We start from the raw sequence: 26,706 nt of genomic DNA on the forward strand, positions 1-26,706 counted from the left end.
TCACCAACTCTTTTGAAGCTCATGTTGTCAGAGTATTCCACTTGATAACCTATCTTTCATAGTCATTTATAGACCTCTGGATTACTCCTCATTCCTTGAAGATTTTAGCACTGGACTTTCTGCTTGTCTTTTTGACACTCTTCCTATGGTGATTCCGATATCAATATCCAAGTAAACAACCCTTCCAATACTCAGTCCCATAACGTCTCCCTTAGTAATCTTGTTTTCCACACAACTAGAGCCATCCACTCCCATTGGCAAATCCTAGACCTATAATTTCTAACTTTATTGCTTTTATATTCCTAAGAGAATTTTGAAAAATGGCATACTATCTTAAACTTTTTTTCCTTTTAGAAGTGCAATGAAAAGCAATCTTGATGCTCTCCCTTAACATAGGTTCATATGTGTCCCTCCCACTTCAATAACCATACTGTTGATGGCATTTAATTCTTTTTTCTCTATTTGGCCAAAATACACACAGAGGCAGAAGGGGGTCTAAGCCTTGATTTGTACCTTTTCACCTAAACTTACTTGGTTCCATCTGTGAGCAAACCAAACAGAATCTCTACTCCAGATTCAAAACTATCTTCATTTATTTTAATACACTTGTTGGGTAAAGCCACTAGTAACAGCAAGATTATAATGCAAAAACTACAAGAGATTTTTTAAGACTTGCAGACAAAAATGGATAGCTTCAAAGGGTTAAGAAAACTACAATTCCAGCTGCTGTCCTTAGTGCCAGAACCAGTGTGATTAAACACCTTCGAAATTATGGAGAATGGCTCTGATTTTGGTCAATGCTTAGCATATTTTAAGTTGACATTTAATATGTTTTTATATATAAGTGGGTATAATTTTGTTAATAAAAATATTAAACATTATATACGATGAAACCTACAAGTGGAAAAAGTATTTTAAGATTTGATATAGCTAAGTTGAACTACTTTACTGAATAAATCCTGTAAATTTTATCCATGTCAATTTTATCCAGTATCTCTTGAAAATTTTCGTAGTCCTGCAAAATACTTAAATTGTTTTTAAAATAATCAAGGTCACAAATTTATATGGCACCTGCTGTTGGGAATTCAGAAAATGCCCAAAGTGTCCTGTTTCTAACTCTGAACTTCAGCCTTAACAAAAATAAATATAAAATGAGGAAAGAGATTTGAAGTGTCTTGATTAATCACTATGAGACTTCCCCCAAATCAGAATTCACTTCATCCCTTTGTTTGGCACCCAGAATTTTACCCCGGATAATGAATCATAGTAAGGTTTTGTTTGAGTAGAATGTAAAAGTCTTTCTTTTGTAAAATGGACTGTTCTTGGGCAGATCAATTTTGGGAAAGAATACCTGTGGAAGTTGAGCTAGAAATTGATTCCCTTAAATATATCTGTGCAAGGCAAAACTAACCTTTACTGTCAAGCCAAGATAGTGTCACCCTTGGTGTGAGATGGGGGGGATGGGTGAGGGGTATAACTTTTATTCCCTGATCATCTCTTGAGTCTGTTCTTTGCTCTAAATCTCCATGACTACTACCCTGGACATGCTGCTTCTAACTCTTGACGACTATAATTAGCTCTGAATTGCTCTCCCTACATTCATCCTTTTTATTCCTCTAACCACCCTCTTTGTTTCCTCTAGTTAATACCTATGTTTCCTTTAGGAGCTTAATTATCAAAACTTGAAGAAGCATCCCTGACCTACTATGTTGGATACTTCTATTGTGTATTCCCACAAGACTATGTGTCTCTCCTTAATAAAGTTATAATTTTACATGTATCTGTGTGATTGATGTTCCCCCTAGAGAGTAAAATTTACGAAGGCAGGGAATGTATCATTCTTTTCTATTTTTTTAAAGCTTTTCCCTTTTTTAAAAAATATTTATTTATTTATTTATTTATTTATGGCTGTGTTGGGTCTTCATTGCTGCTCACGGGCTTTCTCTAGTTGTGGTGAGTGGGGGCTACTCTTTGTTGCGGTGCAGAGGCTTCTCATTGCGGTGGCATCTCTTGTTGCGAAGCACGGGCTCTAGGCGTGCGGGCTTCAGTAGTTGTGGCTCGTGGGCTCTAGAGCTCAGGCTCAGTAGTTGTGGTGCAAGGGCTTAGGTGCTCCACGGCATGTGGGATCTTCCCGGACCAGGGCTCAAACCCGTGTCCCCTGGATTGGCAGGCGGATTCTTAACCATTGCATCACCAGGCAAATCCCAGAATGTATCATTATTTTATTTTTTAAAATTTATTTATTTAATTAATTTATTTTTGTCTGCATTGGGTCTTCGTTGCTGCTCACGGGCTTTCTCTAGTTGTGGCGAGTGGGGGCTACTCTTCGTTGTGGTGCGCGGGCTTCTCATTGTGGTGGCCTCTCTTGGTGCGAAGCGCCGGCTCTATTCAGTAGTTGTGGCATGCGGGCTCAGTAGTTGTGGCTCGCGGGCCCTAGAGGGCAGGCTCAGTAGTTGTGGTACACAGGCTTAGTTGCTCCGCGGCATGTGGCATCTTCCCGGACCAGGGCTGGAACCTGTGTCCCCTGCATTGGCAGGCGGATTCTTAACCATTGCGCCACCAGGGAAGTCCCTGTAATTCTTTTTAAAAAAAAAATTTTATTAAAGTATAGTTGATTTACAATGTTGTGTTAGTTTCAGGTGTATAGCAAAGTGATTCAGTTATTCATATATATATATATATATATATAATTTTTCAGATTCTTTTCCATTATAGGTTATTACAAGATCTTGAGTATAGTTCCCTGTGCTATACAGTAGGTCCTTGTTGGTTATTTACGTTATATACAGTTGTGTGTATATGTTAATCCCAAACTCCTAATTTATCCCTCCCTCCCCTTTCCCCTTTGTTAACCATAAGTTTGTTTTCTATGTCTGTGAGTCTACTTCTGTTTTGTAAATAAGTTCATTTGTATCATTTTTGTTTTAGATTCCACATATAAGCAATATCATATATTTGTCTGATTTACTTGGCATGATAATCTGTAAGTCCATCTAGATGATGTAATTCTTAATCTAAGGAGAGGAAATAAAAAGTCATAACTATGCTTTCTTTAAATGTGACGTTTAAGATGACCTTGGAGTGGGGAAACAGGAACAGAACTGCTCTCACTAAAAGTGGGAGACTCCATACGTTAATTTCACTTCCTCTTAGGCGGCACTTACATCTTGCATGCTCTCTGCTATATATCATGCACAGACATCTCAGATCCCGAATTTGGCAGGAGTATTTGGAAAATGTGCCTGGAGGGCTGTCCCACTTCTCTACCCAGGGATCAGGACGGGGATCACTAAGTGGTCCAGTCATGACGGGACTCAGCATCCTTTTGACGTAAGGCGCCTCCTTCCCAGAGGCGGCGAGTCGGAGGTAATCTGACTAAACCCTGGGCCGCGGGCCCGGAGGGTGCGGCGGACCCATGGGCCCGGAAGGCGTGGGAGTGGAGTAAGCCGCTGGCCACGTCTGATCCACAGGGTCTAGGGGGCCGAAAGACGAGGCAGGCCCTCTAAGCTGCTGGGGAGACCGGAAAGGGGGCCTGGACCTTCCGGTCCCCCTGGGCCGCAGCCCCAGAGTATGGCTGACCTGGCGCGCACGCGGCACCACCTCAGCGCTGTGAGGCAGGATGGGGACACAGAGAGGGAAGCGGGGGCCAGACGGCAAGAGCGGGCTTTGGACTACCGGGAAACTACAACCTGACCTAGGCGTAAGCAGGCGCCCAGCCCTCAATCCTTAGCCGACCCGCGGCGCACGCAGCTCTGCCCAGCGCCGCTCGCGGCAGGGGCGGGGCCGCTGAGCTGGCCTGAGCGGATTCGCCCAGGCTCGGCCGGGGGGGTGGGGCCCGCCCCTCCCAGCGACGACTAGTCACGCCCCCGCATCCACCGCCCCTGGGCCCGGCAGGAAATAGGGGCGGGCCCCGGCCTACAGTGGCGGGAGGGGGAGTGGGGATGCAGCGGAGGGCAAAGGCCGGGAGGGCTTGGCTGCGGGGGAATGAAGCCTCCGCCTTCTCGGGTGGAAACCTTTAAATACGGGCTCGGGCCCGGGACTCGCGGTGAGGTGCTTGGCAGCCCGAGAGGGGTGTGCGCTGAGGGGAGAGCACACGGAGCAGGGCGCGAGTGCTGAAGCTGCGGCTGCGCGGCCCAGAGCGAGGAGCTGTCCGAGCGGTCGGGATTGGAGCGGTTACCGCTGCTGTGCCTGGAAGTGGGTAAGCGCCTTTCCCGGGCTGGCTCCGCCACCCCGTGGGGATGCTCCCGGGTCCCGGCGGGATGTGGAAGGAGCCGGGCGGGGTGTGCGCGCTGCTTCCAGTCGCTCCCTGCGCTCGGTCCCAGGCTCCCAGTGTCACGACCCCCCGTCTCCTCTTTTGGGCTCTGGGCGGGAATAGTCTTTTGGATCTGCTGCCCTGGAAGAGGGAGAGCTTGGGCTTTTAATTCAAGACTCGCGAGTCTTCCAACCGCTTCTCTTTCTGCTTCCGCTTTTCCTCACTTTCCGACTTAAATGAGATTTCCCTGGCGCCTCTGAAAGCCGAACGTCCACCAGAGGAAGTGGTCCTCTGGTCAGGGACCCCATTTTGGTCTCAAAATCATAGTCTTTTGTTTGTGTTTAGAATCTGCTCACATGGAGGGCTGCTGCTTTCCTCACGTCGCTGGTCTCCCTTCTTAAGAAACTAAAGAGCACAGGAACCAGAGAGCCCTTCTGAAGGCGAAATCCTAAGACATTCATTCTGTCGTGACATCTGTATGGGCTGTCCTGGAATCCATTGTTGGCCGTCACACTATATAATGGCTTTATTTCATGTTAGGGAAGGCCTTTCTTGGGTGCTTCAGGAGATTGCGTTTGTGTGAGACCTTGAAAAATTATGCCTCTTTATATATAGGAAAATAATTGAGTAAGGTCGAGAATTCTGGTATATAGAAAAGAGGGATTCACTGGTAGGGAACTTTTCAGGGATATACAGAGGAATAGCTGTTCATTGACTGCCTGCCCTCAAAGACACAGTGAGTCTTTGAGTTTCTTCAAATCCCCTGTGAAATGGACAACAGTAGTCTGGTCTGTTTCTTGGGAGATGCGGGGAGCGGGGGGTGATTCTGGAAATGAAAGAGGTTACTGTCTGCTCTGATATGTGCTTGTTAGTGCCGAGCATCTGGTTTAAGGTAAGGGATAGACAACCCTGATTGGAAGGATCTCATTTCTTCTATTGCTGTACTACTCCTTTCTCCAACATAAAACCTGTAATCAATAAGCATAATCCATCTTCTCTCTTGCTATTTCCACAGCTTTACATGATACCCTTTAGATATGTGGTTAACAGTCTTTCTCACTGATTAAGTATTTTTCCCGGGTCACGCATCTGTTAGTATTTAATTTTTGGAAATGTCTAAGATGATGTGTGAAGTTGATGTATCCAGCTATAACGTCCATTGCCTTAGATACTGGGTAATTATACAGAGTATACTGAAGAAGGGTGGAGGTGGAGGGATTATATTCAGTTTAGATTGTAATAGGAGCTTCGCTCTTTGTTAGCCGCATCTTTTAGGTTGAAATATTGATCTGAATTTGTAAAATTTTAGATGAAAAGTAGTTTTGGAATGGCCTGGTTTGCTGTGACTTTCCCAAAATACAGAGGTAAAAACTCATTTCAAACTGACTCATTCAGTAAGCAAACATTCCCATTTCCCTGACAGCACAGTAGAGGGTCAGAAGGTAAATAAAGTAGAAATAGAAAATAGAATCAGAAGATATCTGTGTCAGGCAAAGTATATCACTAACACTGTACCAAGCTCCATATTAAAGCTTATTGAAGATCTTGTTGAAACTTCCAAGTGGTAATTTATTTGGACTTGCACAGATTGTACATCTAGCTTCTTCAGTAATTTTCCCATTGTCATTTGCAAGCCATACTTCATACCTCATATGAAAGAGCAACGCAGGGGTACCCTAAAACACATGCAGTTCTATACTACAGACCCACCTGCCATCAATAGTTTACCCCAGCTGCCGTCTGAAAGGCAAGCTGAATATGGCGTGGCAACCAAGGTAGATAAGAAGTAACTCTGAGAAGACGTGCTGAAGTTCTACCTAAAGAAGAAAGATTGATAGGATTGTGGACAGTCTGCAAAAATACTCTGATTGAGCATCTGAGATAAAGATATTCAAATACCAGTCTTCATCTCAAAAAGATAGGCCCTTACTGAGTTACTCATTCAATTAATATTTATTGAGAGCCTACCGTTCTAGGTGCTGAGGTGAACAGCAGCAGAGAAGTGTTAGCCTGTGAGTACCTTATAAAACTCTTGAGCCCAAGAGTTCATCATGGGCTCAACCCATGTTCTGGTTCACCCATGTTCTGGTTGAGACTGAGGGCGTAGGCTGCCCTTATAACCTCTTGGCTATGGATTAAGTGGTAACACCACAAGATCCTCTGGTCCAAAAATCCTTTGAGATTTCACTTTTTAGGTATTCCAGGTATACTGGTTTTGATTAGAGAGGCCACCTGTCCAGTAAGGGGTTACTGTGAGTGGTAGTCCAGGTTCATCAGTTCAGGACTTGATCTTCAGCCTTGCAGATCTGGAAGGTTGATTTTTGTTTTTTCCTCCCGCAAACCTAAGGGTTAATGAGGCTTTAGGTAACTTATGATGACTAAGCTCATAAGAGACTGATGGATACTCTAGAATGGAAACTTGCTATTACAGTAGGGAAACTTTATTCCAGTGTCTGGAATACTTATGTCTCAAATCCAGGCCATCCCTTTCTAGTGTTATGATTCCTGGCAATCTGAACTCATAAGGCATAGTGGAATCAGAACAAAGAATTTGGGAGGAATATGCCATCCAAGCATTGCGAAAGCTTTTTTCTTGCCCCACCTCTCTGAAACCAGAAAACTTCTGACTTCCAGATTCTGTGTCACTCTTTAGAAGCGCTGAAATAAACACTGTGTCATTCTTATTCATATTATTATTTTTTTAATTAATTATTTTGGCTGCGTTGGGTCTTTGTTGCTGTGCATGGGCTTTCTCTAGTTGCGGCGAGCAGGGGCTCCTCTTTCATTGCGGTGTGCAGGCTTCTCATTGCGGTGTCTTCTCTTGTTGCGGATCATGGGCTCTAGGCTCGTGGGCTTCAGTAGTTGTGGCATGGGGGCTCAGTAGTTGTGGCTCACGGGATCTAGAGCACAGGCAGGCTCAGCAGTTGTGGCGCACGGGCTTAGTTGCTCCGCGGCATGTGGGATCTTCCCGGACCAGGGCTCAAACCTGTGTCTCCTGCATTGGCTGGTGGATTCTTAACCACTGCGCCACCAGGGAAGCCCATCATTCTTATTCTTTTTTTTTTTTTTTTTTAAGACTTTTTCCATCATTCTTATTCTTAATGCCCCTTTTCCAGGCTCCAATCTGATCATTCCCTTTGCCCCCTCCCCCTGTTTTTTCTTCAGTGGAGTTTATTAGATTTTAGCTAATACATTAATGCCTTGATTGTTATGGTTACTTTCAGCTGTGTTACCTTAAGTTATTAAATTATAGCCTCATGGATTTTTATGGTCATGCTTTCCTGAAAGGGGCATTCAAGATCCACTTCCAATTCATTTCCACCCTGAGACAATTATTACCTCTCACTACTTCTTAACACCCACATTTTTGTGCAACTAGGCAGATCTCACTTCTTTGGACTCATTTCTTTTTTTTTTTTTTTAATTTATTTATTTTATTTTTGGCTGTGTTGGGTCTTCGTTGCTGTATGCGGGCTTTTCTCTAGTTGTGGCGTGCAGGCTTCTCATTGCAGGGGCTTCTCTTGTTGTGAAGCACGGGCTCTAGGCGTGCGGGCGTCAGTAGTTGTGGCACGTGGGCTCAATAGTTGTGGCTCACGGGCTCTAGAGCGCAGGCTCAGTAGTTGTGGCGCACGGGCTTAGTTGCTCTGCAGCATGTGGGATTTTCCCGGACCAGGGCTTGAACCCATGTCCCCTGCATTGGCAGGCGGATTCTTAACCACTGCGCCACCAGGGAAGCCCTGGACTCATTTCTGTATATAAGTCCTTATTTATTTCCTTCCTGTCAACTGGAATGCCCTCCCCACTTACCTTTCCTTTTAAATCCTACTCATTCTTTAGGCCAAGCTTAGATTTTACATTTGCCTTGATATAGATACTTTCTTATTTTGATTTTTCCCCCCTCTGGACTTTAACCCTCATTTTGTCATTTAATTGATTATACTGCCTTGTGTAATTTAACCATATTACCTGGATGCAACTAACTCCATTTTATCTTTTAAGTCAGTTTAAAAGTCACCTTCTCAGAGAGTCCTTCTTTAACTACCCTAACTAAAATAATCCTTTCCCCACATAAAATCTTTCTCTTTTAGCTACATGTTTATTTCCTTTATGTGGAATTTACCACAACTGCCATTATTTTGTTTGTGTGCTTTCCTACTAGAATATAACTATGTAAAGGTAGGAGCTGCATCTGTCATGTTCACTATTGTATCTATAGTACATAGAACAATAGTGGCTGTTACATAGTGGGGTCTTTAATAAACATTTTTCAATTGAATTATTCTCTGAATAAATTTTTAAGTACTTGAGTGTCAGGACCTATATTATTCTATGGCCAAATTCTCTGCTGTGCCCACACAGTAAATCCTTAAATTGGGAATATTAATTTTTCATGAGTGAGAAGAAGGGAATAAGCCTGAAGCAAGTTGAAGCAGTTTTTCTGAAACCAGATGCCAAGACTTGTCTGCTGTAGAGGTGGGGACAGCAGCAGTGAACGCTGGAGACACATCTTTGGTAAGCCTGCTCCAGGCCAGCTGTCCCTCCCACAGGTGGGAGCTTTTCAGAACATCCGGCTCAGTCTTAGCCACTTAGCAATCCCAGTGCTGTCTATCTCCCCATGCAATCTCCTCATGTATAGGGCATTTGAGGCCTGGAGAGTGTGAAGGGCAGAATTGAAAAGCAGAAGAAGGGTGAAGAAAGATACATGGTTGCTAAACGTAAATTTTTCTAGGCTCAGTGTTTTTGCTAAGGTGAATCTTGGAATACTAATAAAGAGGTTGCTTGTAGAAGCAAAGTAGAGGGTAGCGAAGTAGATGTGGATGGAGTAGGTGTGTGGCTTCTGAGTGTTTACCTTGTTATAGAGATTTAATGAATCTTTTTTTTTTTTTTTTTTTGGCCTCACTGCCTGGCTTGTGGGATCTTAGTTCCTTGACCAGGTATCGAACCCGGGCCCATGGCAGTGAAAGCACCGAGTCTTAACCACTGGACCGCCAAGGAGTTCCCCAGATTTAATGTTTGAGTCATATGAATTATTACCTATGCAAAATAAAAATACATTTAAAATATTTCTTTGTATGTATATTGCTAAGAATATTTCTTTCTTTTGGGGAATCATTAGATTCCAAATTCTGTTCATATTTACTGGTTTACTAAAATTCCATTTCTTTTAGGTTATTAAAAAGTCATTAGAGGGAATTCCCTGGCGGTCCAGTGATTAAGACTCCGCTATTGCGCTGCCGGTGGGGGTGGGGTGGGGAGGAGGGGCTGGTTTTCGACTCCTGATCTCGGTCCCTGGTCGGGGACCTAGGATCCCACAAGCCATGCGGCCAAAAAAAAAAAAAAAAGTCATTAGAGATCAGACTCTATGAGTTGATATCTGCTAATCGTAACTACTAAAGATCAATTTATAAGCCAGATTACTTGCTTATTAACACAGACCAGGATACTTGTATGGGTTGTCAGCTCATTCTCTTCCAGTTGGGAAGTCTACCCAGAGAGCCAATGAAGATTAGAGCATTGTTTGATTAATACAGATTCAGACCAAAGGGAATTGGATCATCTTAATTATGTGCTTTGTGTATCTTTTTTCATAATAGGGATGTACTTGCCAGGCATTGTAATTAGATCAGCCTTCCAGAGTGCCTTCTCTGATCCATGCAGGAATATACTAACAAATTCTTAAACTCTCTAGGACAAAAATTCTAAGAATCTTATCAGTTTGACAGTTCCCGTTATCATTACTGAATAAACTGAGATTCTTACATATAACTCAGTCCCTTGTCATTTTGATTCGAGTGAATCAATTCACTGGTTTTTGAAAAACCCATCAAAATCTGTACAGCTTTGCTAACTACAGAAATTACTTTCTTTTAACCATCTCCTGGTTTCTGATTAAAGTTGAAATAGTTTAAGTTTAAGATCATTGTCCAGTACCTAAAAATGAATTGCTGAAACCAAATTGTGCGGGGAATATAATCTCAGAGGCCAATTCTGGACTTAGGAACTAATCTTTTTTTAAAAAATTAATTAATTAATTAATGTTTTTTGTTTGTGTTGGGTCTTCGTTTCTGTGCGAGGGCTTTCTCTAGTTGCGGCAAGCGGGGGCCACTCTTCATCGCGGTGCGCGGGCCTCTCACTGTCGCGGCCTCTCTTGTTGCGGAGCACAGGCTCCAGACGCGCAGGCTCAGTAGTTGTGGCTTACAGGACCAGTTGCTCCACAGCATGTGGGATCTTCCCAGACCAGGGCTCGAACCCTGAATTGGCAGGCAGATTCTCAACCACTGCGCCACCAGGGAAGCCCCAGGAACTAATCTTAATATCTGTCATTTTAGTCTAAACCTGTTGTAAAGCTGACCTTTGTACACCAGCATTTAGTTAAGCAAGAATTGCACTGGTGTGTTCACCCTTGAATTTTCCCTCAGCAATCAAAGTTACCCTAGGGTGTTAGAAGATTAAGTAAGGTTTTATTTTGCTTCTTGACTTTCTATATTAGGTCATTATAATCTTTGTGACACTTCTTTAGTAATATCAGTTACTATAATTTTTTCCATGTTTCATGCTGGTACAGCTGAGAACAGGCTAGGTCATCCAGTTGGAACGTTATTTTTTTATTATCGTTGTTTTCATAATTCTTAATGCGTGTGCATGTAGGAAATCTTTCCAGTATCTGTCACCTTGACAGTTTTTATAAAGGGTGAGGAATTTGCAGTGTGATTTCTTTAAATTTTCTGTTCTCAATAGTTGGACGGTCTTACTGTTTCCCTTCTAGTACAATCATGTTTGAAATTAAGAAGATCTGCTGCATCGGTGCAGGCTATGTTGGAGGACCCACATGTAGTGTCATTGCTCATATGTGCCCTGAAATCAGGGTAACGGTTGTTGATGTCAATGAATCAAGAATCAATGCATGGAACTCTCCTACACTTCCTATTTATGAGGTAAACCATATTAAACAATGCTTTGTTCTTATGCTCTTTGTTTTCTTACTCTTTTTGCTAAGTAATTTACTTTTAATATAAAATTCTATGACTTCAACTGAAAAGAAATTAAATGAAAAAACATAAATACACAATGTTATGAACATTACAATTATAATTATGTCAAATATGCCCAGGGAAAATGCCTAGAAAAAAGTATATTGAATATTAATAATGGTTATATTAGTGGAGTGAGATTATGGGTAATTTTCTTATCTTCTCTACTTTCTAATTTTGTTTGTTAGTATGGTTACCATATGGTAATAGTACAATTAAAAAGTGACATCTGTAAAAAGTTTTAAACTGTAGATGTTTATAATATTAATTCATGTAAGTATTATATTTTTGGGTGATTGTATTTATATCAGGTAAACCTTGGATGAATAAATGGTGTCTTTCATATTGGGTGTTTAGTATCACAAATTTGTTTAAATTGGAATTTCAAAATTTCTGTGAATTTAGAGAACTCATAGTTAGGAAAATATGCCTCTATTTTATTAAGCAGAGTTCCATTTTTAAAAATTTTCACTGTAAAATGAGTTCATGATATTATGCTTTTGACATACAGAGAAGCACTTGAAAATTTGAGGGTAACATTTTCTCTCCAACATTAATATATTCTTTTCTTTTTTTTCTGAAAAGTTTTATTATTTATAAGACTCTTAGTCTTAAGAGTCTTATAACCATAGTCTTTAAGTTATCTTTAGAAGGGGAAGTCTCTGTAAGATAAATCTGCCTGCTATTTATAGGCCTATGAATAGAAATCCATGAAAAGGTACCCTAGATTAGTAGCCACTTAACATCACAGATTTACCAATATCTGAATTGGACTTAGAATTAAAAAAAAAAAAAAAGCCCTCTGTGTGTGTGGTAGCTTCTGTTTGTGCTTTACCCTTTCTTCCTCTACCAGATTAACTTCCCATAATAGTTATTTAAATACCTCAGTGTTATAGCATTTCTTTTCCTGTTATATAAATATAACACTACTATATTAGGTCTTGGGGAATTTTTAAAAACATTTTGGAAAGATAACTTGATTAAGAGTTTTATAATTCTGATATCCATAAAAGGGCTGCAAGTCATCTGAAACCTTGTGAGCCATATTTATATCCAGTCATTCAGTAATTAATTATGCCAGCAGTGTACTCTACTTTTCAAACACAAAATGTACCAGAATGGCTAAAATTATCACTACTGATAATACCAAGTGCTGACAAGGGTTTAGGGCAACTGGAATTTTATACACTGCTGGTCAGAACGTAAACTGGTACAGCCATTTTGCAAAACTGTGCAGCAGTATTTACTAAAGCTGAAAATATGCATATCTGACCCAGAAATTCCACCTGTAGGTGTATATCCAACAGAGAGGCATACATTTATGCGCCAAAAGACAGGTAGTAACAGTGCAATTCATAATGACCCCAGATGGGAAACAACCTAGATGTTAATTAGCAATAGAATGGATACATAAATTGTAGTATAATCCTGCAGTAAAATACTATACTGTATTTAAAATCCATGAAACTACTCCTGCATGCAAGCATATGTTTAAATTCTCACAAAAGTAATGTGTTGTCAGACACAAAGTAGTCCATGCTGTATAATCCCATTTGTATAAAGTTCAAACATAGGCAAACTAATTTCTGGTGATAGTATTCCGCATGATGGTAGTTTTTGAGGGGTTTTAGAGACTAGGAGAGGGCATACTGCAGGCTCTGATTTACTGTTTATGTTTTTTTGGGGGTTTTTTTGGCCATGCTGCACAGCTTGTGGGATCTCAGTTCCCCAACCAGGGATTGAATCCAGGCCTTGGCAGTGAAAGCCCAGAATTTTAACCACTAGCCAGCAGGGAACTCCCTGTTAATGTTCTTTTAATTCTTGTATGGATAATGGTTACACAAGTGTATTCACATGTGAAAATTGAGCTATACACTTTTCTGTACTAAAATATATACACTTTTCTGTATTTTTGTTTTACTTCAATAAAAATTTTACATAAAAACAAAATAAAAAGGTTATCTTGAGCTAGAAAAAAGTATAAACTATCTATAATATATTGGATTTAGACGTTTTTCTTGGAGAAAACAAAAAAATTAGTTGGCCAGGCACATTCTCTGGCCAGATTCTTATTATTAGTACTATTTCTATTATTTGAAATCTGAAACTCTTTTTCCTAAGACTTCAGTGCTTTAAATTAAAAATAGTGTGTTTGGACTTCCCTGGTGGCACAGTGGTTAAGGATCTGCCTGCCACTGCAGGGGACATGGGTTCGAGCCCTAATCCGGGAAGATCCCACATGCTGCGGAGCAACTAAGACCATGTGCCACAACTACTGAGCCTGCACTCTAGAGCGTGCGAGCCACAACTACTGAAGCTCGCATGCCACAACTACTGAGCCCATGTGCCACAACTACTGAAGCCCGTGAGCCTAGAGCCCGTGCTCCGCACCAAGAGAAGCCACCACAATAAGAAGCCTGTGCACTGCAGCGAAGAGTAGCCCCCGCTCAAGGAAATTAGAGAAAGCCTGCACGCAGCAACAAAGACCCAACGCAGCCATAAATAAATAAATAAATGGAAAAAAAAATAGTGTGTTCTACAGATATAGAAAACAAACCTGTGGCTACTAAAGGGGAGAGGGAAGGGAGGAGGGACAAATTAGGGGTAAGGGGTTAACAGGTACAAACTACTGTATATAAAATAGACAAGCAACAAGGATATACTGTATAGCACAGGGAATTTTACCCATCATCTTGTAATAACGTATAATGGAGTACAGTCTGCAAAAATACTGAGTCACTATGCTATAGACCTGAAACTAACACAATGTTGTAAATCAACTATACTTCAATAAAAATAAATAAATAACAACCAAAAAACCCCAAATAAAAACAACAGTAAGCCACAAAAGAAGTGAGAGGATCTGAATTTGCCATGTTATACTCTTGTTACTTTTTTTTTTTTTTTTTTTCTTGTTACTTTTTTAAAAAATAAAAATTAAATTCCTCCAGGGCTTCCCTGGTGGCGCAGTGGTTGAGAATCTGCCTGCCAATGCAGGGGACACGGGTTTGAGCCCTGGTCTGGGAAGATCCCATATGCCGCGGAACACCTGGGCCCGTGAGCCACAATTACTGAGCCTGCGCGTCTGGAGCCTGTGCTCCGCAACAAGAGAGGCCGCGATAGTGAGAGGCCTGCGCACCGCGATGAAGAGTGGCCCCCGCTTGCCACAACTAGAGAAAGCCCTTGCACAGAAACGAAGACCCAACACAGCCATAAATTAATTAATTAATTAATTAATTAAAAAAAAAAAACTAGCTGTTTATCCTCAAGCAACTGCTCTCTTTAAAAAAAAAAAAAAAAGTTCCTCCAAAAAAAAAAATAGTGTGTTCTACATTGATATTGAATCCAATTGGGATATATAGTTAGATTAAAAGAGTTAAGATCTAAGATGATATTTTTCCACATCTTACTTGTTTTTTCTCAATAACCTAGCTTTTATAAACAAAGAAAAGTATTTCTTGTTCTTTCACAGTTTTATTTCATGAATAAGTTTTTTCTTCTTTAAATCTCTTTAAATAGAATATAAAAGATTTGAAAGTCTAGCTAGCACTGTGCTCATTAGAAGCAACGTCTGAGTTCTCAGAACTCTAATGTCCCATAATTGTATTGGCTTTATTTAATGGTTGTAATTATTTGGTCTTTAAAGTCTTATTTTTATCTCATTTTTAATCTGTCTACTCCACAAAATTAGATGATGACAACCGAAGCAGCTATTTTAGTTCTGCACTATTTAGTTGTAGCCTGCAAAGGAAATGGAATCTTTAAAAAAAAAAACAACCCAGCTGACTTTGGAGGTTAAAAACATGGCACTGCTACTTTAAAATTCTAGAAGGAATCTTCTTAACAAGTAGAATGATTTTCCTCTTAGCAAGTAAATGACTTTAGGCTTATAATTTTCATATGTCTTTCTTACACATCAGTTGTTAAAAGACACCTGCTTAAGAAATTTATAAATCAGAAGAAAATAAATGATTTCTGTAGCGTGTATTTAAAAAGACAAAACAAAACAAAACAAAACTTGTGGAAATGAACTGTGTGTCCCTATTATCCATTTTCAAAGATATGTTAGGCCTTTGTTCCATTTTTTGTTTATTTTATGTTGTAAAACTAACTATTACTGCACATTTCCTTGGCCATATAGGAGATGTAAAATGTTATGTGAAGTGTCAAAACAGGAAGAACTATAAAAGAAGAAAAACAAATGGCAGGTTTAACCAGAATTCATGCTGCTTTCTGAATTCCTTTATTGAGTAGCTTATAGATATTGTTACTACTTGTGATTTTATACTGATCTACCTTGGACAAGGCAAAGAAATATTTTTATTTCCAGAGAAATCTTAGATACCTTTGCAGTCAACCTCCTCCTTAAATTTGTATTCTATTATGAATTAAAAAACACACAAACAAGGAACTTCCCTGGTGGCGCAGTGGTTAAGAATCCGCCTGCCAATGCAGGGGACACGGGTTCGAGTCCTGGTCTGGGAAGATCCCACATGCCGGGGAGCAGCTAAGCCCATGCGCTACAACTACTGAGCCTGTGGAGCCCATGAGCCACAGCTACTGAAGGCCGCGCGCCACAACTACTAAAGCCCATGCGCCTAGAGCCCGTGCTCCACAACAAGAGAAGCCACTGCAGTGAGAAGCCTGAGCACCGCAACAAAGAGTAGCCCCCGCTCGCTGCAACTAGAGGAAGCCAGCAAGCAGCAATGAAGACCCAATGCAGCCAAATAAATACATACATACATACATAAATAAAATTAAAAAAAATACACAACCAAGCAGATATTTGTTTTCAATGATATTATAAAAATCTATGGCATTGATTTTTCATTGTAAATACCAATTTTTCATATCAGAGAGTCTCTTTTGGTGACTAATGTTTAACTCCTGGTCACTGATAAAGAAAAGATAACTAATATGTAATTATAATATTTAATGAACTCTTTTGAGTACACAGCCTCCTTGATAGTTGTTCCACCCTCACTCCATTCACTCCAAAACTCACTAGACTAATTGGAGAAATTTTTTTTTGGCCTTACCCCGCGGCTTCTGGTATATGACCAAGGAATTCCCAAGAGAAATATTTAGAAGGAAAAATGATCAGACTTGATTGTTGATTCAAGAAGGATGAAGTAGAGGAAGGAATCTAGAATGATATTCAAGAATTCAGGGCTGGGGAATTCCCTGGCGATCCAGTGGTTAGGACTTAGCACCTTCACTGCCATGGCCTGGGTTCAGACCCTGGTCAGGGAACTAAGATCCCACAAGCCATGCAGCATGGCCAAAAAAAAAGAAATTCAGGGCTGAAGATGTAAACTTAAGATTACGCAGGAAGTTAAAAAAATAAATTATGCAGGCAGTAGTTAAAATCAGAGTAGTTGAGCTCTCCCAAGAAGAGCCTGTAGAGAGAACAGAGCATGGGGTCAAAATGCTGATGTTTGATGAGGGGTGGAGGAAGAAATGCCTTAGAGAAGCACTGAAGAGTAGTTTAGAGAAGGTGAACCAAAAACCAGAAGAGTTTTAGTAGCGCAAGCTCCATAAAGATGTATATGTCTTGATTATGAGTGACGAACACAGTGACCAGTACTTAGTAAGTGCTCAACAAATATCAATATTTGCTGAATGAATGAGTAAGCTGTCAATTCTGCCAAACACAGGAGAAATAAGAACAGAGACATACTCATGAAATTCGGTATTATGGGGGCCATTGTAACTTTTACAAGAACAATTAACAGAAGGTAGGAGATTGAAGAAGTGAGAGAGTGTAGAAAAGGAGTAAGACTCTTCTTTTAAAAGGTTTAATTAGAAGGAAATAAAGGGGGTGGTCACCGGAGAGGGACACAGGGTAAAAGCAGTGACTTTTTTTTTTAATTTATTTTTGGTTGCGTTGGGTCTTCGTTGCGGTGTGCCGGCTTCTCATTGCGGTGGCTTCTCTTGTTGCGGAGCACAGGCTCTAGGCGCACGGTCTCAGTAGTTGTGGCTCGTGGCTCTAGAGCACAGGCTCAGTAGTTGTGGCACATGGGCATAGTGGCTCCACGGCATGTGGGATCTTCCCGGACCAGGGCTCGAACCCGTGTCCCCTGCATTGGCAGGCGGATTCTTAACCACTGCGCCACCAGAGAAGCGCAAAAGCAGTGATTTTTAAAAATTACACTTTTTCCTATGGTTGATAAAGAATCAAGCATGTTAATAAACGAAGGTAGACAAATCACATAGAGAAGGAAAGGTCAAAAGTATAAGAAGAAAGGGGCTAATTGATGGAATAAAGTCTAGAAAAATAGCAAAGATGATGGGATCAAAAACACAAGAAGAGGAATTGGCCTTGAAAGCCTCTTTCTCAGAGACTGGAGGGAAGTAAACAAGGGTGGATGAAGATACTGTTTTGTGGGTGGGAACAGGAAATAAAAGTGACTGAAACGTTGGTCATCTCAATTGTCTGAAAGTGGGAGGCCAGCTACTCTGAAGAAGATGTAGTGGAGGTTGGAGCAGTAATCTCAGAATGAGAGGACAAGTAGAAAGATGACCAGGCTACATTGAAAAAACCCAGATAAATGTACTTAGGGTCCATGAATTTATGTGTTCATTGTGGTTCTTTCTATTCTTATAGGCTTATATTTTATGGGTAAAAACTTTGTTAATAAAAAAGTAGTCATTTTTACCACCTAAGAAGTAAATAGTAATGACTATCAGATGAAATATGGTAATAAGATATTCAAGTTTTTACTCAGGGAACAGCATAATAGAAACTCTTAATATTTAACAATGAAGGGAATTCCCTGGTGGTCCAGTGGTTAGGACTCCGCACTTTCACTGCCAAGGGCATGGGTTCAATCCCTGGTTGGGGAACTAAGGTCCCACAAGCTGCACAGTGTGGCCAAAAATACCCAAACAAACAAAAAAACCAATGAAAACATTCTGTTTTGTGTTGCCATATTTATTGAATAGTCATTGCTTTTTTGTTAATTTTGTTCAAAAAACAATGTAATAACTACTTCTAAAAAGCCAAAATGGATAATTTGCTTTGCTTTTTCTGAGTAAAATGAAAGCTAATTTTATCCTATGAAAGGATTTTTCTTCCATAAAAAGTGCCATATAAATTCTAAATACTAGTTATGAAAATTACATAATGAATCTAATAAGAGGTAGAACCTATATTATCAACTGCTTCTGCATCCATTTTGGATATCTACAAATATCCCATTGATTTTAACAGAATAATGTAGTTGTTCATTTTGAGGTCTTATTAAGTAAGACTTAGTATAAATTCTGCGTTGCTCTGATTTTAGGTTACTTTAATTTAAATGTTAGGAGATTATATAGGATTGAATTAAATCTTCTCTGTAAAATTCCAACTCCATAACCTTTTACTCTTATTTTCTAGAACCTAGTCAAAATAACTAAGGAACCAGTTGCCATAATTAGTGACACTATATTCATGGTGCAGTTGTTCATATATTTTGCTGGTCCTGTTATACATTTTAGCCAAACTAATAGAAATTTCGAATTTACATTTTACACTTTCTCTGATTGCTTATGTTAAAAGTCCACAGAACCATGAAGAAAAGTGAATTACCTCTGGATATAATTCTAGACCTATGCCCCTGAATTGACTTTTTACTTTGCTATATAGTTTTCTATACATCCATAATATTTTGGATATTATTTGAACCTTCTCTCCCAGGAGAGAAGAAGGTCTGTTTTGCTTTGGTTTTTAAGAATTCTTAAACATGTCCTTTCCCTCCATGGTTTATTTGAATCAGAATCCAAGTAAGAGCCATATATTGCAATAGATTTGTATCACTTAAGTGTCTTTTAAGATCACTATATACATATATATAATATATATATTATATATATTTTATATATATAATATATATATATATTTTTTTTTTTTTGGCCTCACTGCACAACATGTGGGATCTTAGGTCCCCGACCAGGGGTCAAACCCGTGCCCCCTGCAGTGGAAGCACAGAGTCCTAACCACTGGACCGCCAGGGAATTCCCTAAGACCACAATTTTTTTTTTTTTAATGTATTTATTTGGTTGTGCGGGGTCTTAGTTGCGGCACATGGGCTCCATAGTTGTGGCTCCAGGGCTCCTTAGTTGTGTCTCGCTGGTGCCTTAGTTGTGGCATGCAAACTTTTAGTTGCAGCATGCATGTGGGATCTAGTTCCCTGACCAGGGATTGAACCCAGGCCCCCTGCATTGAGAGCGTGGAGTCTTATCCACTGTGCCACCAGGGAAGTCCCAAGACCACAATATTTTAATCTCTCTTTGTTTTTCTCTTCAGTTTGTTTATTGAAGAAACCAGGTTGTTTATCCTGTAGATAAACAGATTTTGCTGATTGGACTGGTCTGATCAGATTTAGACCTGATTTTTTTGGGGGGTGGAGGCAAGAATACTTGTTAGGTGGTGTTGTACAGCTCAAAATTCTTAATTATATCTCCTGTTAAATTGTATGGGAAAAGTAACAATTTTTTTAATAGAAATGTTTCTTATAATGGAACTTAGAAAAAATATATGTTTATGTATGTGTAAAGACTGTTTCACAACCACTCTGAATGGCCTGTATTCTATGGCCTGAATTCTTGGGAGTAAAAACCTGTATTCTAGTGACAATGCAAAATCAAATGTTTGCTTGAAACCACAAAGACTTTTGACTTTTCTGATGATTGTGTTGATACTTGGAGTTAATTGTTAACGCTTATGAAGTAGTCCGGAACATGGTAAAGAATGACATACATTAAATTAATCTGCTGCTTTAATTGTGGCAAGTTCAGGTTTGCTTTATTTGTTACGTAATGTACACCTGATGGCCTTCGGTACCAGTATAATCTTTGATTTTTCTACAGAAGTGTTATTTGAGAGCAAATCTAGACCTTTAAATTACACATGACCTTCCCCTTAATGAATGTAATTCTATACTATTGGGTTATCTCATATGACTGGTAAAATGTATGTACAACTTCTTTGCTTTTTTTCTTTTTAGCCAGGACTAAAAGAAGTGGTAGAATCCTGTCGAGGAAAAAATCTATTTTTTTCTACCAATATTGATGATGCCATTAAAGAAGCTGATCTTGTATTTATTTCTGTAAGTATTTTCCTTTGCTGTGTGAGTTTTAATGTATTCTTGTCTATATAGAAGTTTCATTGTATTTTAATAGTAAAGCCATTGGTATTAAGCCACAGCATTACTTAGTATAGAGTTGTCCAATTGAATTTTGATTATCACTAACTTTATCCAACGCTTCACCAAACTCTGTAATCATCTGATCATTTCAGATCATTGAACAAATAAGTTCAGAGAAAGTTTCTAATATGAGATCTAGAATTAGGAAGTGCTGGTAACATGTGAGCATGTGTGAGCACATATGGTGATAGTATATGTATTTCATCATTTCTTGTTTCCACTGCGTGGTGGAAGTGAGATAAAAAGAATCAGGTAAAGTTTGCTGCAAACTTACAGGCATCTCCTATTTAGATGAGTTTATGTTCCAAAAGTCATTTTAAATTAATTGTTTAGAACTTGGCATATGTTTGTTAGGATATTAGGCTAGTCCACAGACACCTTCAACTCATAATATGGCTTAACTGTTGTACCTTTGTAATGAAAAAAGTAGAGTGAATGCTTGGGAATACACTCTGATAATTCAATATTTGAACCAAGGTAACTTTTTTCTTGCTGTCCTGGTAAACATCTACTCAAATGTTCTGTGTGTGATGGTGTAGTTATCACCAATTGGTGGCTGAGCTAAGGTGTTATATGACTCAAGACCTGTACAGCCTTAAGGAATAAAGGGAAAGCCAGTGGTGTGAGCTTTGACTGGGTTCCATGAGGTAAACACCATGGGGTCCACAGAGCAGAGATGATGTTGAATTGATCGTGTACTGAGACGAAATCGGTACTGTGAAGAAATGGGAACTCCAGAAGAAAGTAGTAATGAAACCCTTGGTAAAACTGTGTTATGAATTCAGTCTCTCTTTTTTAAAATTACTTCAGAGAAATTGGTGCCACTTCTATGACTCACCTACCCAGTCTTCTACTTAAGCTTGCAGGAGGTTAGGGTAGAGGCATAGAAAAGGAGAAATTATTTTGGAGTAGCTAGATGCTTGGAGAAAATCAAGAAGTTACCTTAGTCCAACATTTGGATAACCATAGCCTGGAATAGGAATAGGGGACTTTTCTATACGAAAAAAAATTTTTTTAAGTATCTATTCTTAAGGCAATAGAGTTCACCTTAGTGTGGTCTGGCACAGATAGCTGATTTTACGCTTGCTTCTCTGCCGATCTAGCCTGAGCTGCCTTAAATCTTTCCAAGCTATTACTTTGTGTGCCTGTTAGGGTAATTTATTGTAGTATAACTCCTACCTAGTTCCCATTATTCTCTGCATCAGTTTTTTGTTTTTTGTTAAATGTGCTTGTGGTATACTTTTCATTGGGGAAAACACCAAACTTATACAAAAAATGAAACCAACAATATAGTGAACCCCATTGTCAACAGTTTTCATGGCTGATCTTGATTTATTTACTACTTCTGTCCCTTTCCTCCCACCCCAGATTACCCAAATTATTTTTAGGCAAATTCCAGGTAGAAATAGTTTTATACTATTGAATCAGTTTTCAGTTGTTATCCTCAGAGCTCCTTTCCCAGGGAAGCCATCTGATCATCCCCATCTCTGGCATGTTTCACATCCCATTAACCATCTTTGCCCTTCTGTGTTCCACTGCACCCTTACTTCCACGTCTAAGTCTTTTCCTAAGTTGTTCCATGCATATAAACAACTTTTTCCTCCTGCTTTTTACACCTCAACCCAATCTTCACGTTTTGATTTATTTTGGCTTGATTCCTTTATTTAGTCTCCCATTAAGTTATAAGCTTGTCAAGAGAAGACAGTTGGTGCTACTTACTGGTTCAAAAATTATTCCTACATAGAATTTTAGACTTTTCAGAGTACTTTCATTTTTACGAGAGTGTTATAAAACTTGTGTGTTAGATTTTAGAGAGTGGTTATTCTCATTTTCCAATGAGGTCATTGAGACAAAGGCAGCCACACTTCTCCAAGTTTACATGATACAGCTAAGCCAAAACTAAATGCCTAGACTCTGGACTCATGATTTATTTTTCTTTCTATATGATAGTCTTTGTCTACATAGTATTCTGTATCCTGAAGATGCTAGATAATTTCTAGCTCTAATGAGCCGAGAAAGCATTTGTGAATGATACTGCAGACATTTAAAAAAACCTATTGATATAGGTCTATAAAAAAGGAGAATAAAAAGGAGTTTAAAGTTTAGTTTTAAAGACCAGGATAATATATTACATACCATCAAGAGAGGAAGAAAGAGAAAACTTACATTTCATTTCAGACTGTGAACTCCTTTTGGAGTCTCTTTCATCTTTATATCTGCAGGCTTAGCTTGGAACCTGCCTGCCCTGATTCTGACACATATATAGTAGCTTCTCAACAGAAATGTACTGAATGAGTTCTTATAAAATATTATTTCCATGGAACTAATAGAGGGTGAAACCAGGGCTCCTAATGATGTTAACTTCCCAGTTGACTAGTCAGTTGATGGTCCAGGGCATATCTTGAAATCAGTGAATATCTCATACTCTGTTCTTAATCCCGTATACTTTCGTCAGGTGAACACTCCAACCAAAACCTACGGAATGGGGAAAGGCCGCGCAGCAGATCTGAAGTACATTGAAGCTTGTGCTAGACGCATTGTGCAAAACTCATACGGGTACAAAATTGTGACTGAGAAAAGCACAGTCCCAGTGCGGGCAGCAGAGAGTATTCGTCGAATATTTGATGCAAACACAAAACCCAACTTGAATTTACAGGTATAAAAAAAGGAAGCATTAGAATCTGGCTCTTCTTATGTAAATATCGATGCTTTAAAGTTGTCCGTAATTAATTCTAGCTTAAAACTTTCCTTTGCGTTGGGAGTCTAGGTGCTGTCCAACCCTGAGTTCTTGGCAGAAGGAACGGCCATCAAGGACCTGAAGAACCCAGACAGAGTACTGATTGGAGGGGATGAAACCCCAGAGGGTCAGAGAGCTGTGCAGGCACTGTGTGCTGTGTATGAGCACTGGGTTCCCAGAGAAAAGATCCTCACCACTAATACTTGGTCTTCAGAACTTTCCAAACTGGTTGGTACACAGCACTCAACTCTCTATTAAATTTAAAGCCAAGGACTTATTTCTCTTAACCCTGATAAGCTACGCAGGTACTTTCTTAATATTAATAAAAAGATATGCTTTTGAAGATAATATTCTTGTATATTATGAAATAATATTCACAAGGGGATCAAATATTTGGGTATAAAATATTCTGGAATATGTAAAAGAAAATAGTAATTACATTACTATTAATGTAATTAATTAAAATAGTAATTTTAAAAATCACTCTTTCCCTTCTTTTACCCTTTCTTCATCATCTTTCCTCTCTAATTTAAAACATTTTCCCTTCCCAACCCACCCATTGCCTCCGCAAATTGAACCCATCAGTAACTTTTATATCTCCCTCAGTAATTTGGATCAACTCAATGAAATATAATACGGATATATAACATTTTTATTTGAGCTCATCGTATTCTTCCTTTTTTTCTCTTTTAAGGCAGCAAATGCTTTTCTAGCCCAGAGAATCAGCAGCATTAACTCTATAAGTGCCCTCTGTGAAGCAACAGGAGCTGATATAGAAGAGGTGGCAACAGCCATTGGAATGGACCAGAGAATTGGAAATAAGTTTCTGAAAGCCAGTGTTGGTAAGTTGAAAATTTTCTGTACATAAAGTAGGTTCATTTAGCTAGGTCTTTAACTTTAAGGAAGGCTTTGCTTAACTTAAATGCCCTTAAAATAATGATTCCATTATACATGTAGGCTTCAGCCTATCAGGGACTTTCTAAGTGAGGCAACTGTTACTTATATTGTTTAATAATTACTGCCTGATTGGTAGATAAACATAGTTCAGTGTTTTAGGAGGAATATATTAGTATTTTGTTAGAACATTTAGGTAGAATGAGTTTGGGAGACCACATAGGAAATCATGTAACACCTTATTGAAGCAAATAGGAAAAAATTCCTTATCATTTGCTTTTCCTACTAATACAATTATGGAAATGTGACCTTGGTGAACTACAGTCAATCCTCATTATTTGTGGATTCCATATTTGTGAATTAGCCTACTTGATAAAATGTATTTGTAACCCAACATCAATACTCATGTGGTCATTTGCAGACATGAACAGAGCAGCAAAAAAATTTGAGTCACCCAACACATATATTCCCAGCCGAAGTTGAATAAGGCAATACTCATACCTTCTTGTTTTAGCTCTCGTACTGCAAATATGTGCTCTTTTTTGTGGTCTATTTAGTGCTGCATTTCTGTGCTTTTTCCCCTGTGATTTCACTGTTTAAAATGGCCCCCAAGCATATTGCTGAAGTTTTGTCTAGTGTTCCAAAGCATCAGCATGCTGTGATGTGCCTTACAGAGAAAATACATGTGGTTTGATAAGCTTCATTCAGTCAGGCGTGAGTTATAGTGCTATTGTTGGCTGTGAGTTCAATGTTAATGAATCAACAGTATTTTTAAATAAGGTGTCTTTAAACAGAAATACACATAAAACAAGATTATGTTGATCAGTTGGCAAAAATGTGACCAGAAGCTCACAGGAGCCTAATGCTGTATTTCGCCTAGGAGCAGTGCTTCAGTATTTGCTAATTCAGCGTTTGTGGCAAATCTGTAGAACATAATTACTGAGTTTAACAAGAACTGACAATATTTTTTTTGCATAGAAGTTAATAAGATTGATGTAAAGGTAAATAAGAGTCTTTTACAGATTGGGCCATAGACAGCCTTTCCTGTATTTCTGGGGCTTTATGCCATTTCTCAGTACTGATTTCCCTGGCCTTTTCTATCTTTTTGATATTTTCTCCTAGTGGCCATTTAATAAAAATAGCTCCTATTTACTGAAGGCGTGTTATGCACCAAGTTCTGAACTTGATATATCTTAATTATTAATCCTTATAACCGGGACTTCCCTGGTGGTGCAGTGGTTAAGAATCCACCTGCCTTTGTTATACAGCAGAAACTAACACAACATTGTAAAGCAATTATACTCCAATAAAGATGTTTAAAAAAAAAAAAAAAAACAATCCACCTGCCAGTGCAGGGGACATGAGTTCAATCCCTGGTCCGGGAAGATCCCACACACCATGGAGCAGCTAAGCCTGTGAGCCACAACTACTGAAGCCTACACACGCTAGTGCCTGCATGGCAGGACTACTGAGCCTGCGCCCTCTAGGGCCTGCATGCCACAACTACTGAACCCGCATGCTGCAACTACTGAAGCCCGCGTGCCTGAGCGCTGTGCTCAGCAACAAGAGAAACCACTGCAATAAGAAGCCCGCGCACCGCAACGAAGAGTAGCCCCTGCTTGCCGCAACTAGGGAAAGCCTGCGCGCAGCAACGAAGACCCAACACAGCCAAAAATAATTAAAAAAAAAAAAATCCTGATAACCTTTTACAAAGGTGTTGGTATTTCTAGAGATGATTAAGGATCGGGGGAATTTTTGTAACTTGCTCAAAGTCATAAAACTAATGAGTAGCTAGGTGTTCTGACTCCAAAGCCCACGCCAACCCTCATTGTATACTGCATTGCACTAGAACAGGGGTGGGCAAACTACAGCCCCCAGGCCAAAATGCGGCCCACAGCTTGTTTTTGTAAATAAGTTTTATTGGAAAATAACTATGCCCATTTGATTACATATTGTCTATGAGTGCTTTTGAGCTACAAAGGCAGAGTTGAATAGTTGTGCCAGAGACTGTATGGCCCACAAATGCTAAAATATTTTTTACCTGGCCTGTAAAAGTTTGCCAGCTCTATGTTAGAGTTAGAGATGCAGGGCAGTGATACCAGCTGAATGAGGGGAAAAAATAGAAAATATAGCCACAATAAAACTTAAGCTAGAAAGTGATTTATAATTATTTGTAATTATTTAAGATTATTTATAATTATTAGGAAATTATTTATAGAGTTGATTAGTTGCTTGCAAATTTCACACAAGTTATAAACCCATTAATTTTCCAACATTCAAATTTTATTATTAAAAATCCAAGCATAAGCCCTCTGATTAGTATGACAAAGAAAGTTGTAATATGATTTAGTTGTTTGGTTCCTAAATGAAAATATTATCTTTTTTTTTTCTTTCTTCAGGTTTTGGTGGGAGTTGCTTTCAAAAGGATGTTCTGAATTTGGTTTATCTCTGTGAGGCTCTAAATTTGCCCGAAGTAGCTCGTTATTGGCAGCAGGTATTAATCTTTATAGTCAACAGGTTATGATTAACTTCTAATTAAAACATGTCACCCTTTTCTGTCAAATGTTTTTGATAGGATTAATTTTTCCCAGGAACTCAGTT

General features: G+C 39.3%; 1 protein-coding gene and 1 long non-coding RNA gene across 3 annotated transcripts in view; one reads left to right on the top strand and one right to left on the bottom strand.

Annotated features, from left to right (window-relative positions):
• Positions 1-2,217: 2,217 nt before the first annotated feature.
• Positions 2,218-3,718, bottom strand: LOC130708274 (uncharacterized). Its single transcript, XR_009008443.1, has 2 exons — positions 3,165-3,718; positions 2,218-2,579 (listed from the first exon to the last, which is right to left on the bottom strand). It is a non-coding gene; the product is annotated as an uncharacterized LOC130708274 (long non-coding RNA).
• A 171-nt stretch (positions 3,719-3,889) lies between these two features.
• Positions 3,890-26,706, top strand: part of UGDH (UDP-glucose 6-dehydrogenase) — a 29,274-nt gene continuing 6,457 nt past the window's right edge. The window contains exons 1-7 of one of the 2 annotated variants that reach the window (XM_007178806.2): positions 3,891-4,198; positions 11,019-11,187; positions 20,274-20,375; positions 22,930-23,130; positions 23,242-23,439; positions 23,906-24,053; positions 26,505-26,599. In XM_007178806.2, the coding sequence (XP_007178868.2) occupies positions 11,026-11,187; positions 20,274-20,375; positions 22,930-23,130; positions 23,242-23,439; positions 23,906-24,053; positions 26,505-26,599 (906 nt within the window). In that variant the 5' untranslated portion in view covers positions 3,891-4,198; positions 11,019-11,025. Of the gene's footprint in view, positions 4,199-11,018; positions 11,188-20,273; positions 20,376-22,929; positions 23,131-23,241; positions 23,440-23,905; positions 24,054-26,504; positions 26,600-26,706 lie in introns of both variants that reach the window. The other variant, XM_057547359.1, reaches the window with a different exon arrangement.

Source organism: Balaenoptera acutorostrata, chromosome 5, assembly GCF_949987535.1.
Source record: "Balaenoptera acutorostrata chromosome 5, mBalAcu1.1, whole genome shotgun sequence".
NCBI classification, from domain to species: domain Eukaryota; kingdom Metazoa; phylum Chordata; class Mammalia; order Artiodactyla; family Balaenopteridae; genus Balaenoptera; species Balaenoptera acutorostrata.